Raw genomic sequence first — 14162 nt, 5'->3', positions numbered from 1 at the left:
TTCATTGTTTTGTAATTTAATTGGTATATTATTCAATTTTGGCATGTCAGAGGATTGTGTGTGAAGAAATTCAATGTCATATTGGAGTTTTTCTGGACGCTGTACCTTTATTGGATAGTAGCGTTGCCGGGTAACGCAGAGTTGTTTTGTGTCGGGAATGTGAACATAGTGTGGGAGAGGGAGTGGAAGAGCAATGGAGGGGTAGAGAGAGAGAGACTTTGACTTTTGAAACTCTTTTATTATAAAGGTAAGAAAACCACACAAGTCATGAATAAAAACCACCAAACCACCCAAAACACTAAAATAGAAAGTTTAACACACCATTGTCAAGTTTGCAAACCCCACCTTTATACACCACTAGCAGAAGTACCCGGCATTGCCGGGCGGGGGAGGGGCGGGGAGGGGAACGGGGGGGAGGGGAGAAGAGTGGGAGGGGGAGAGGGGAGAAGAGGGGGGGATGGGGAGGGAGTGGGAGGGGGGGAGGGGGGAGGAGGGAGGGGGGGTGGAAGGGGGAGGGGAGAGTGAGGGATGGGGGGGGGGTGGGAGGGGTGAGGGGGAGGGGAGGGTGAGGGATGGGGAGGGGTGAGGGGGAGGGGAGGGTGAGGGATGGGGAGGGGTGGAGGGGAGGGGAACGGGGGGGGGGGGGAGGGGAAGGGGTGAGGGGGAGGGGAACGGGGGGGGGAGGGGAGAAGGGTGGGGGAGGGGAGGGGAACGGGGGGGGGAGGGGAGAAGGGGGGAGAAGGGGAGGGGTAGAGAGGGGGAAGGGGGAGGGTGGAGGGGGAGGGGGAAAATGGAGGGGGAGGGGAGGGGAGAAGGGGGGGAGAAGGGGAGGGGTAGGGTGGAGGGGGAAGGGAGGGGGGGACGGAGGGGGGAAGGGAGGGGGGGACGGAGGGGGGAAGGGAGGGGGGGACGGAGGGGGGAGGGAGGGGATGCCAGTCAACAATGACGTTGCAGTTCTCATGGTCGGAGAGCAGCACAACAATCGGACATAGTCCTTCATATTCGCAACAGCACGAAGCGGATTTTGGAGACTCACCGATCCTGTGACGTCCTCCAGTACCGGCGTTGCCGGGCGGGGGAAGGGAGACCCGTGCATTCCCACCTGTACATTCGCCCTCTCGACTCAAGCTCACTCGGACAAAAGCCTCGCACAAATGACACCGTGAGGCCCAATGGTCATGTCTATGCCACAAATCACGGGCGCACTGAATTGAAAATATATAGAACGCTCATACTCCGTGAAAAGTGAAGCCGCCGTGTCGCCATCTTGGTCAGCGCGACTCGACAACTCGCTTTGCGGATCTCGTTTTGTGCGGCAATAAACTGCTCCAATCGGTTACGGAAGGGTTGTGGAAAGACGTTTCACAGTTGTTTCAAAGACATTTAATTCATATCGCACAAAATCGACACAAAACACGATCGCATAAAAGGTGAAAAAACGTGTGACGTGTGACGGGATGGAACATCACGTGATCGCTCTGAGCGAATCAGCGGAGCTGCTCTGGAACCGGCTGAGATTAGCGGGTACTTCGCTGAAATGCGCTGAGGTAAATATGAATAAAAAATATGGATCGTCAAATATTTTGAGTTCGGCCATGTTCGTCGCAGGCTCGATGGCCATGTCTATGCCAAATATCAAGCACGTAAGCCTCTCCGTTTAGGAGTCTATCGGTGACATCACACACACACACACACACACACACACACACACACACACACACACACACACACACACACACACACACACACAGTTTTATATATATATAGATTTTTCTAAAAAGGTTTGCAGATCATCTTTCATTTGGAAAAAATGAAAATCCAAACGCAACCTTGCCATGACAAAGCCTTGAAAACAATTACCACATCACATAAAATATCAGCATTTGCCAGGAGCTTTGCTTTTCTTGTCTTATAGATTGCTAGTTTTCCAATAGAAATTAAGAAATTAACAAGAGCAGTCTCAGAGCGTTTTTTATAACCAAGTGGTGTTCCAAAGATAAAAACACGTGTCGAAAAGGAAAAGTTCATACGATTAAAAAAAGTTGATAAAAAACCAAAGAAGGGAGAGAGTCTTGCACAATCTGCGTAGGCATGGGAAAGGTCTTCAGAAATCATACAAAAAGGGCATTCCACCGAGTTATCCTCATTAAAACGATGTAATAAAACGTTGGAGGGCAACACCATATGGGCGAGTCTCCAAGCAATATCACCAGTCCTTTTAGCAATCGGTGAAACATACATTGCAGACCATTGCGGATGGGAGGGAGACCCAGAAGGCAGTTTCTCTTTCCATCGAGCCCCAAAAGAAACTGGCTGTAACGAGGGAAACAGAACTGAGATACACAACCGATACAGTCTCTTTTTATCCTTGCTGGAAAGTGGCGATGAGGATAGCAAGATAGATGTTGTGGCGCTATCAGCCGGCAGGCTAGAGCTAGCACAGATCTGTGGTGGTGCATGGTGGTCACCAATGTTGGCGGTTGTGAGCTCAGGCCCAAGTGCCTAAAAACACACAGGATTTCCTGTAGGACCTTGGCTATGCTCCTCAAGATCTTGATGCCAGTTCTTACTTGAGGATGTCCTGCGGAGAACCAACTGTTCTTGTTACAGTCACGAAGGTCCCGAGTCGTTTTCACGCCAGCACTCACAAACGTTGCACAAAAGCACGTGAGCGAGGAATAGCAGGAAAGAGGGCATTGTAGAAAAGGGGTTCCCGGATGAACCTTTCACTGTTGTATGTCCCCATTTGCCGAGTTGCTGAAATGGACCGCCAGACGTTCAAGACATCTTGTAAAAGTCAGGGAGCAGCGAAGCATCGACATGTTGCAGCTCATGAAGAAGAGTTCACAATTGTACCCAAGCATGCCGGCTTGTTTTAGTATACAGTTTGCAGTCGATTTCCAGGGCAAGGCTCCAGAAATATAAAACGACGAGCTGTAGAGACTCGGAAAGCCATCACCCGACAAGAATGTCTACAAGCCCATGACCTCCTTCTGCCAGTGGAAGGCAAATAGTCTCTGGCTTTAGCCAGTGTTTGCCATCCCAAAAGAAGTCAAGTAAACATTTTTGAATTGACGACACCAACGTTGCAGTGGCTGCAAGGCAATCATTTTATGCCATAGAGAGGGGCCACCAGGTTGTTAATGACCAGGGCACGACCCTCGGAAAGACAAGGTCGACAAAATTCCTCTCCATCTGTTTAATTTGTTGCTGATTTTGTGGAGCAAACCATCCCAATTCCTTTTGACAAAGCCTGGGGTTCCAAGATAAACACCGAGGTATTTCACACCTTCTTTTTCCCATGTCAAAATCATAGGGGAGAATTGTGAAGGGCAGAGGTGGCGTACCGCCGACCCAAACTGCTTTGCATTTCGACCAATTAATTTGCGTTGTACATACTTGAGAGTAAACCCGTAGACACTCAAATAGCAGAGCAATGTCATTACTGCTGCGAACAGCAACACATACATCATCAGCATAGGCCGAAATGATAACGGGATTTTCTGATGGAGTCACTGAAAATCCCATAAGAGAAGATCGTAAACGAATCAAAAGGGGCTCAATGCAAAGAGAGTACAAGATTCCAGATAAGGGACAGCCTTGCCGAATTCCCCTCCCAATCCGCAAAGGTGAACAGAGACAATCATTGATTTTGATCAAGCTAAAAATGTGATTATACAATAAGGATACATATTGTTGTGGAAATGAGAATTGTTTTTTTATTGTTGTAAAAATATCACCCTCCTTCCTCCAGTTGTGTATAAAGGTCAAAGGGCGTCCCTTAGTTAGGTCATATACAATCACGTTAGCCAATCATAGATTTCCTCCTTGTTGGTAGTTATTTCCTTATTCTGTGTATTAGGTTAAGGCTTTGTCTTCCATTAATTAATACTCCATTGCACCGAATTAAAATAGAGTAGATTCCCTTTCATTCCCATTCCCCCAAAGCCTTTATTACCAACTGCATTTGCCTCCATTGAGCACGCGGCCAGCTCGGAGAAGAAAGGCGTGTCTCCACCTCGTCATAGAGGGGAGGAGTGAGCCAGCCCTTGCCGACCAACCCAGAACGAGGGGTTTGGCTTTGAGAGGGCGTGGGGAGAACCATCGAGTAGGTTCGCGAAGGTTCAAGGGGGTGGCATATATAACCCGCGGGAGACGCCCCCACCCCAGAGGAGGCCAGATGAGTCCAGATGAGCTACGGAGATAAGATACGGCAGAGGAGGAGTCCGGAAAAAGCACGCGACGCCCCCACGGCGGCAAAAAGCAGGAGATTGAGATGAAGAGAGATGCACAAAAGAGTCCACCGCAGCTTGTGAACAAACCGCAGCTTTGAACCAACGGTGGTACAGTGTCCAGGTTTCTTGCAAAAAGCGCAAGTAGGCCCGGAGGAAAAACTCGTGGTCTGCCTCGGGCCCCCTGAAAAATAAGTTTGTCTTGGGCCCGTAGCCCTCTGATTTCGAACCGGTGGGGTATCATAGTTGTCCCCATAATCATCTCGAGGCCGCCGCCATGTATGGTCGTTCTCCGCACCTGCTGTTCCCCACCTCCCCTGCGGAGATCTAGACGAGGAGTTAGGTTCGTGGACCCCTATTCGGTGGGTTAAGGCATAATCATCTGCCATGGTGGCTGCGTCCCACAACTTTGGTACCTTCTTTTCCTGCAGGTACACTTTGATGTCCTCGTGGACACACTGCTGGAATTCCTCCACCAGGATCAAGTCCCGCAATGTCTCGAAGTCTTTCCCGACTCCTTTTGACTCGCACCACCGATCAAACATGTTTTCTTTCACTCTGGCAAACTCCACATGGGTCTCACTCTCCCTCTTCCTGGCATTCCTGAATTTTTGCCTGTAAGCTTCCGGAACCAACTCATAGGCCTTGAGGATGTGCTTCTTCAGTACCTCATAATCTGCACATTGGTCCATTGGTAGCGCCGAATAAATTTCCTGAGCTTTCCCCACCAGCACACTTTGCACGAGTATGGTCCAGGCCTCCTCCGGCCAGTTTAATTGTCGAGCCACTTTCTCAAAGTGTGGGAAAAATTTCGCGACTTCCTTTTCACTGAACGGTGGAACCAGCCTCACATGTCTGCCCACATCCCAGGTTTTCTGGTTAGGTGTCGACCCCGTCAGCAAGGGTGGTGCCTCTCCCCGTTCTCTCATTAACTCCAGCTCCTTGAATTTGATTTCTTGCTGAAGCTCCATGTCACGTTCCTTTAATTCCCTTTCCGCTTTTCTCTCCTCTGCTTCGAGGTCCCTTGCAGCTCTCCTTTCCTCTGCTTGTTCCTTTTCTCTTCTTTCCTGGAGTTCTCTTTCCACTCTCCTTTCCTCGGTTCTTTCTTGTGCTGTTTTCTCTTCCAACCTTTCCTGGAGTTCTCGTTCCACTCTCCTTTCCTCTGCTTTTTTGTCTTCTAACCTTTCCTGGAGTTCTCGTTCCACTCTCCTTTCCTCTGCTTGTTTCTCTTCTCTCCTCGCTTCTGCTTTCCTTTCTTCTTCTGCTCTTTCCTTTTCTGCTTTACTTTCTTCTTCTTTAATCCGTTCCTGGCTCCGTAATTGCAACTCCAGTTTCCGGAGCTCAACGTCTTCTGGTTCTTCGGGTAGCCACTCCCAGGCTAACTCGTCCCATGTTCCTAATCCCACCATAGATTGTATCACCGTGGCCTGCAACCCTGCCTTCCTCAAATTAGTTCGGACCTCCAAGTTAAAATGTTTGGCCAATTTCAAGAGGTCCGACTTTAGCAACGCTCGGAACTGTGCCTCACTCGGGGTTACCCCAAAGTTCTGTGCCACAAACGCCATGGTGTCTATCGTTAACACCTGTTAACCTTCACCCAAGACTTTACCCCAATTTCTCCAAAAATTTTTTTTCCAATTAATAATTAATTAATAAATTTTAATTAATAAAAAATTATTATTTTATTATTTTATACCATTTTAAATCCCGGACGTAGACCCAATTGCGAAACCGCAAATCGTAATTTGGACGAGCCCCCAATTCTGTTACGTGGTCCCCTCGGTGAATACCTGGTCTCGGTGACCCCCGGACCGTGAGAGGAACTTCGCCAGAAAGCTGTATTATATATGCGCTTTCGCCACGCAATCCATATGAATTTCACCCAAGAGACAACTGACGTTCAAGGATATATTTCAATGGGAATGTCCATACAATTGCAATGACACAACCACGGAGATTTTCCCCGAGCAATCAACCATATACAACCATCAACAATTCCCAATTCACAAGCACTTTCCTATGAGTAAGATGGCCATCTTATATACGTGTGTCCCGGTGAGTACTCACGACACCCTTTTGGTCTCGGTCCCGCACAATGTCTCTGGGCCCCTCCTGACCAAGATGATGGTCGCCGTCACCGCACTCGGGTGGTTGAACGAACCCCGGGTGGACGTGTTTCCACCGGGCAGGTATCGTGCCAGGCACCGTGGCTGCAGCCCCTCGTGGCCACGCGAAGCGGATACGGTAAAGCAAGCCAAACCCCACGCCGCTTGCAAGGCGCGTTAGGCCCCAACGTGCGACCCGCACGCGTCTGTTTGGACGGTGCCGCGAACGAGGCCAGACGCGGTGTCGATGCACGGCCCCACGTCAACTTGCCGTCTCCACCGGGCAGGTACACGTCCCGGTAATTCCTCTCGCCAGTCAGGCTTCGGATCGGAACGCCGCTTTTCCACGCAGCGCAAGGTCGATCCCACCTTTTGTCGGAGCGGGGCGAGGAAGAATAATACTCGTCCTTTTTTCCTCGTGTCTTTTCCTCTTCCGTTTCCGGTCACTTCCGTTTCCGGCCACTCCCTCAGAAGGGCTCCTGACCCTCCAACCACAACAACTACACAACAACTTAATATACTGCACACGGATAAGCAAAGACCTGAATGGTAATTCACATACATTCACATAAATATGTAACACCAGCCAAAACGATCAGGGCGGCGAATCTCTCGTCCCGTGCGCATGCGGTACACGTCGGGGCCCTCGGTAACAGCATCTTGATCGACTCCATCAGGAGTGCTCTCAGTTGTCGGTGACGGGGGTGGTGTCATTATCTCTGGCGGCTCGGGCGAGGGAAGGGGTAGACGCGAGGGCGAATTCCCCAACACCGGGTTCCCCGAGCAGAGCTCGGTCCCAACGGGATCCCCACAAGGCGCGAGTTGACGGACCGACACAGTGGACTCGCCTCCATCGGGCAGTTGGACTCAATCGGGATTAGTTTGAAGGATCTGAACCTTGTCGACAAGTGGGTCATATTTTCTCGCGCGCACTGCCCGTTTGAGAAAGGCCGGACTGGGCTGAACAAGCCACCTAGGCAGAGGGCGGGCAGATCCCGTGCGATGCTGGTAACAAAATAAACGATCGTGCGGAATTTCATTTGTAGCCATGCATAGGAGCGAGCGGATTGAATTGAATGAAGGGCCCCATGCACCATACCAGCCCATTGGTCCGGTCGCAGGCCATGAGACTTGAGGTCCAAAGAGATGGCTCTCCATATAGTGCAATTAAAGCGCTCCACGCAACCATTAGCGTGGGGGCTGTACGGTGTGGTGTAGCTAGACGCAATATTACGCTGCAACAGAAAGGCCCGCACATCCTGTGACACGAACACCGCTCCTCGGTCGGTACGCACATACCCCGGATTCCCAAACATCGAAAACAGGTATTGCAGACATCGGATAACCGTAGCCGCTGACATATCGCTGCATGGGAAGGCCAAAGGGAATCTAGAGTATTCGTCCACAATGGTGAGGAGGTAACGAGATGCCCCGGAGGCAGGTAGCGGCCCTTTGAAGTCCATCGTCAATCGGTCCCAGGGCTTAGTAGCCTGAATCAGCGTCCCCATGTCGGGTTTATAGAAGCGGGGTTTGAGTTCGGTGCAAACAGGACAAGAGCGACATAAATGACGAACGTCCTCGACAGAGTAGGGCAAATTGCGGCTTCGCACAAAATGAACCAGATGAGTCACCCCAGGGTGACACAAGGTATCATGGAGAATGCGTAAATCATCAGAGGAGTTTAAACTCACACAAACACCTGGTCTGGATAAAGCGTCTGCTGCGTGATTCTTCCGCCCAGGGCGATACTTGATACCAAAGCTATAATCGGCAAGCTCAATGCGCCAGTGAGTGACTTTCTCGTTTTTAATGCACTGGGCATGTCTTGTCATACATGAAAGCTACACTTTGCTGATCGGTAATGACATTGGAGTGTTTACCCTGCAAATAGGGTCTCCAACGACGTATCGACTCAACTATCGCATACGCTTCCTTCTCCACAGAAGAATGACGTTTCTCAGCGGAGGATAACATCCTTGAGAAGAACGCCACAGGCTTCCCCCCTTGAGAGAGAGTAGCAGCAATGGCGTGATCCGACGCGTCACTCTTGAGGACAAAGGGAACGTTATCGTCGATAGAAGACACAGCAGCGCCCGCTATGTCCGACTTCAGAGCCTGGAAGGCGACCTTGGCAGCGGGAGGGAGAGGGAACATGTTCCAATCAATGAGGGGACGAAGCTTCTTGCTGTAACTTTCAACCCACTTTGAATAATGTGCAAACAGCCCGAGGGCATGCTTCAAAGAAACACGATCATGCGGTGGCGCCATGTCGAGCAAAGGGCGGAGACGTTCCTTGTCAGGTGTTATGGTTCCCTGTGTCACAGTGTACCCCAGGAGATCAATCGTCCTGGAGGAGTAGCGACATTTGTCCTCATTAAACGTCAGACTATACTTTTGCGCCACCTGGAGGAAGCGTTTCAAATTGGTGTCATGGTGAGCCTGGTTGTATCCGCAGACCGTTAGGTTATCCAAATACACAAAAACGTCTGTTAATTGTTCTTTTGCAACGATGTCGTCCATAGCTCTCTGGAAGCACGCGACCCTATTCGTTATTCTGAAAGGAAGACGCGTAAACTGATACAACCTCTGTCTGGATTCAAAAGCTGTATAAATTTTGTCGTCTGCCGCTATAGGGATTTGATGATACGCACTCCGGAGATCGAGAGTGCTGCACACGCCATATTGGGCGATCAGTCGAACCAGAGAATCCAATCCTGCTAGCGGGTATGCATCCAGAAGCGTAAATCTGTTAATGGTTTGCGAATAATCGATTACCATGCGCTTGCGATGATGTTCGGATCGCATGACCAAAACTTGCGCACACCAAGGAGAACGGCTGGGCTCGATAATGCCTTCGCAGAGGAGTTTGCTCGTCTCCTCAGAAATGAATTGAGTATCAGCCCGTGAGTAGTGCCGGGATTTGATCGCAATTGGGGCGCAATCCGAAGTCAGGTTCGGAAACAGTCATCGGTTCAATAGACATTCCTGCCAGGGCGCATACCGAGAGCGTGTCATCTCCCCCAAATGTCATTTCTAAGCGACCGTGGTGCTCGAGAAAATCGTGCCCTCATAGAACTTCGGCACATAAGGTGGGCAGTACCATTAGGCGAACATCAGGGTACATTTTTCCATGAATAACTAACTTAACATGACATTCGCCCCTTGTCCGCATCCATAAAGCTTGCGATGCCATGTAGATTCTGCGCGATCCTCCGAGGATCGGCCACCCGTGACGGCGGACGAGACCCATATCGACGTAGCTCTCGGTCGATCCCGTGGCGACCAAAGCTCCAGCTGTGGCCCCTTCGATCAGGACTGGAACGACGGCTCTGGTCAGCCCCTGAGGTCCGGGCTGCACCGGAATGGCCTGGGGCGATGCGCGTGCCATGCGCGTCGAGTTGATGCCAGCCAATGTTGGTCGGGAGTGCCGCGCGTGCTCCGATCGGCATATTTTGGCAAAGTGACCCTTCCAGCCACAAGAATGACAAGAAACTTCACGCGCCGGGCAAGCAGCACGGAGATGATTTCTATTTCCGCAGAAGAAGCACTTAGCGTTGCTCCTGGCCAAGGTAGTTGCGGCGAGGCTCGTACCTTCGGCTCCGAGTGCCTCAGCCGCCTCTGGCTGTGTGTCGGGAGCAGCGAACTCCGTAGCAGCTTCGGTCTCCGAGCGCCGCTTTTCATTGAGCCCCGCTGTAATGTAAGGCCGTCCATACACCTCAGATTGTGCCTGAGCTTCGAAAAGCACAATAGCTTGATCGAGGGCCTGTTTCAGCATCAGGTTAGGTTCTTCCACCAGACGTCGCCAGATGCTCGTAGAGTAAAGTCCAGAAATGAAAGCGTCTCGCATTAAATCATCACACATTTGCTCGTGGGTTCGGGTCTCATGAGCACATTCTTTGCCAAGACGCCGCAATTCTTTGGCAAAATGAGTGAGGGACTCCGAAGCGTCCTTCTTCCTGGAGGTGAGCTGGTACCGCGTGTGAATAACATTCCGCGGCTTGATATAGATGGCGCGCAGTTCAGTCACGGCATCGTCGAATGTCGCACAATGAGATATGTAGTCGTGAACGACGTGGGTCACATGGGAGTTCAGCACTGCACGCTTCACATCGTCGGTGATGTCGGGATGCCCTTGCAGGTAGCTGGTCAGCAGACTGAGCCAGTGCTTGAGCTGGCTCGGAGCTTCCGCAGGTTGTGGGTCCGCTCCAAACGTGGGCAACTGTAAAAGCTTGTGGGTCATGCTGATCTTGGATGATGGCAATAGCTCGATTCAGATTAAGTGTTGTAAAAATAATCAGATCTACAACAGGTCTCAGAAGGTGAGTTTAATCTGAATCGAACACCAGCAATATCTGAAAGAGAATTAGCAATCATAGGATCAATATATGTCAAGCATATAAGCAATAAGAGTATTATAGTCAAGCACGCAAGCAAGCTACATGAAAAGTGGTTCCCTTACCATTCTAAGCATACACGTGGATAAAGCATTATGAATGTCTCAGGACTGCGCTTCGCGACTCGGGGCTAAGTTCTTGTAATAGCCACGTGGTGGAGAGAAGCGGTAATGGTGCCTGGGTCACAACGTGGATACATTTTCATCACAGCGCTCATATCTCAAAGGTCATACATTAAAACTGGCTAAAACTTGGAATATACATCGGCCAATACATCTAATTAATGGCCTTTGAAGCAAATTCAAAATCTGCACTCATTAAGGAGGTCTGTGGGGGAGGGTGGGTGAGGGGTGGGGTTTGACCACCAAAATAAATATTTGCTCTCTTCTCACAAACTACACACACAAGTTTGATGAAACTTGGCTGCAAGCTTCATAACTAGTGCCTAACGAAGGTGTATTGACAGCATCAACATCTGAGCACATTGAAGGTGTTTATGGGGAAGTGGGAGGGGTGGGGGGTTGACCCCATTCAAAATAGGTATTTGCTCTCTTCGAAACTACACACACTATTTTTATGAAACATGGCTACAAGCTTCATATCTGATGCCCAACGAAAGTGTGTTGACAACATCAAAATCTGCGCTCAGTAGGGGGGTTTATGGGTTTTTTTTTTTGCCCCCCCCCCCCACGCCCAAAAATAGGTATTTGCTTTCTTCTCCAAAACTATATGCACGATGTTGATGAAACTTGCCCACAACCTTCATCACCTGTGATGTACCAATGTTTGTTCATGGCATAAAAGATCAAGGTCTAACCTGGTCTGTGGGAGGGTTTGACCCCACCCAAAATAGGTATTTTCTCTCTTCTCTGAAACTACAAACATGATTTTGATGAAACTTGGCAATACACTTCATATCTGATGCCTTAAGAAGGTGTATTGTCCGCATAAAAATCTGCATTCATTAGGAGGTTTATGGGGGGCGGGGAATTTGCGAATACCCCCCCCTCCCCCCACCAAAATAGGTATTTGCTCTCTTCTCCGAAACTACACACACACAATTTCAATGAAACTTGATCCCAACCTTCTATGTTCATGATGCACCAAAGCTTGTTCACGGCATTACAAAATATCAGGGGTTGCCGGGGGAGGTCTGTGGGGTGTTTGAGTGACTGTTGCTCCTGATCAGGTGAGCTTCAGGACCCGCGGTCCTATTTTTGCTTGGCTCACAGGGGTGATCCCCAAAAAGTTGGACATAGAAAAGCTTTTACTCCAGTAGTAATTCTTGGGGAAAATGCGAGGGGCATAGAAAAGGCTCCTTCATATGGTATGTGCCATGTGGCAAATTATAGAAAAGAAGGGACATTCCACAGCTTGTGTAAAATGCCAAACACTAGAAAATAAGGGACATTCAAAAAAAATCTTGTGTGCATGCTGGCCTACCCTTGTGTTCTTTGGAGGAACCAAGTAATGCTCTAGAACAGTTCATTTAAAGGGTGCCAATTTTATTCATGCAGCTGCCTGAAGAAGTAAATGTATTTTATTTGCCAGATGTCGGGTGCCTCTTCACATTGGTGGAAAGATGTGTGCAGGCAGGTTGGCAGGTTTCATTTCAAGCTTTCTGTGCTGTACCCATACTTTTGGTGGTATAGTTGTCGTTTTATTTGATTTAGTCCTGTAAAATGTGTATCTGCTTTCTCAATTTTAATTTATTTGTTTTCCTGCAGGCTCTATATGCCTCCAAGATCATCTCTTACGCCCAGGGATTCATGCTGTTGCGGCAAGCGGCGAAGGATTTCAACTGGTCCTTGAATTATGGAGGAATTGCTCTGATGTGGAGAGGTGGTTGCATAATCCGCAGGTACAAAGCAGTCGAGGCTTTCATTGTGGCAGATTTGTTTATTGTATTTCGACACCTTTTCCTGTCTTTGGTTCCTTCTATGACCATTTCAGATTAGAGTTCTGTTTCATTAGTATTCACAAATATGCTTTAATGCGGTTCCTTAAAGCCGAGCCTTTTCCACGACACACGCACAACACTCCCCACCATTTGACAATGAGTGACCACATTGAACAACAACAACAACAACAACATGCATTTTAAGCCCATTTTCCCTGCCAGAGCAGGGGTTAGCCTTGCGGTCCCCATGACAATCTTCTCCATTTTGCCCTATTTTCTGCATCTCACCTTGTTAACCCCCTTGCCCGCATTTCTTCTTCGACCATCTTTAGCCAAGTCTTTCTCGGTCTTCCCCGTCCTCTACTTCCTTCGACATTCATTTCCATCACTCTTCTCAACCAGTCACTTTCATCCTTCCTCAACACATGACCAAACCATCTCAACCTGTTCCTCTTCACAGCATCAATCACAGGCTCTATTCCCTTCATCTTTCGCAATTCATCATTTGTCTTCCTCTCTCTCAACGACACTCTGCACATCCACCGAACCATTCACATTTCCACCCTTTTCAGCCTTCGTTGCTGCTCTACAGTCATTACCCATGTCTCGCTCCCATAAATCATAACACTTCTCACACATGCAGCATACACCTTTCCCTTCAGCTTCAATGACACTCCCCTCCTCATCAGCACGCCACTCAGTTCCCGAAACTTCTTCCATGCACATCTCATTCTAGTAACCGTTGCCGAGTCTGATCCACCTTCTCCATTCAGCATGTCTCCAACAACAACAACATGCATTTTAAGGCCATTTTCCCTGCGAGAGCGGGGGTTAGCCTTGCGGTCCCCATGACAATCTTCTCCATCTTGCCCTATTTTCTGCATCTCTCCTTGTTAACCCCCTTGCCCGCATTTCTTCTTCCACCATCTTTGGCCAAGTCTTTCTCGGTCTTCCCCGTCCTCTACTTCCTTCTACATTCATTTCCATCACTCTTCTCAACCAGTCACTTTCATCCTTCCTCAACACATGACCAAACCATCTCAACCTGTTCCTCCTCACAGCATCCATCACAGGCTCTATTCCCATAATTTTTTTGCAATTCGTCATTTGTCTTCCTCTCTCTCAACGATACTCCGCACATCCATCGAACCATTCGCATTTCCACCCTTTCCAACCTTCGTTGCTGCTCTGCAGTCATTACCCATGTCTCGCTTCCATAAATCATAACACTTCTCACACATGCAGCATACACCTTTCCCTTCAGCTTCAACGACACTCCCCTCCTCATCAGCACGCCACTCAGTTCCCGAAACTTCTTCAATGCACATCTCACTCTAGCAACCGTTGCCGAGTCTGATCCACCTTCTCCATTCAGCATGTCTCCGAGGTAGCAAAATGTTTTCACACCTTCCAGCTTCATGCCGTCTCCAAGATCCAACTCAACATTTCCTCCATCTGCAGCTCCCTCTGTGCACACCTTACATTTGAATGTAGCTGCCACACTGGTTAATGACCCTCTCAGAACACTACA

The 14162-nt window shown here is 49.3% G+C and overlaps 1 protein-coding gene across 1 annotated transcript in view; it reads left to right on the top strand.

Annotated features, from left to right (window-relative positions):
• Positions 1–14162, top strand: part of PGD (phosphogluconate dehydrogenase) — a gene marked incomplete in the record, with an annotated part of 178520 nt that overhangs the window by 96424 nt on the left and 67934 nt on the right. Inside the window, 1 exon segment of the mRNA XM_078774995.1 lies at positions 12459–12592. Within this exon segment, the coding sequence (XP_078631121.1) occupies positions 12459–12592 (134 nt within the window).

Source organism: Myxine glutinosa, chromosome 3 (genome assembly GCF_964187855.1).
Source record: "Myxine glutinosa chromosome 3, kmMyxGlut1.1, whole genome shotgun sequence".
Classification (NCBI taxonomy): Eukaryota; Metazoa; Chordata; class Myxini; order Myxiniformes; family Myxinidae; genus Myxine; species Myxine glutinosa.
This window is presented reverse-complemented; position numbering and strand designations above follow the sequence as displayed.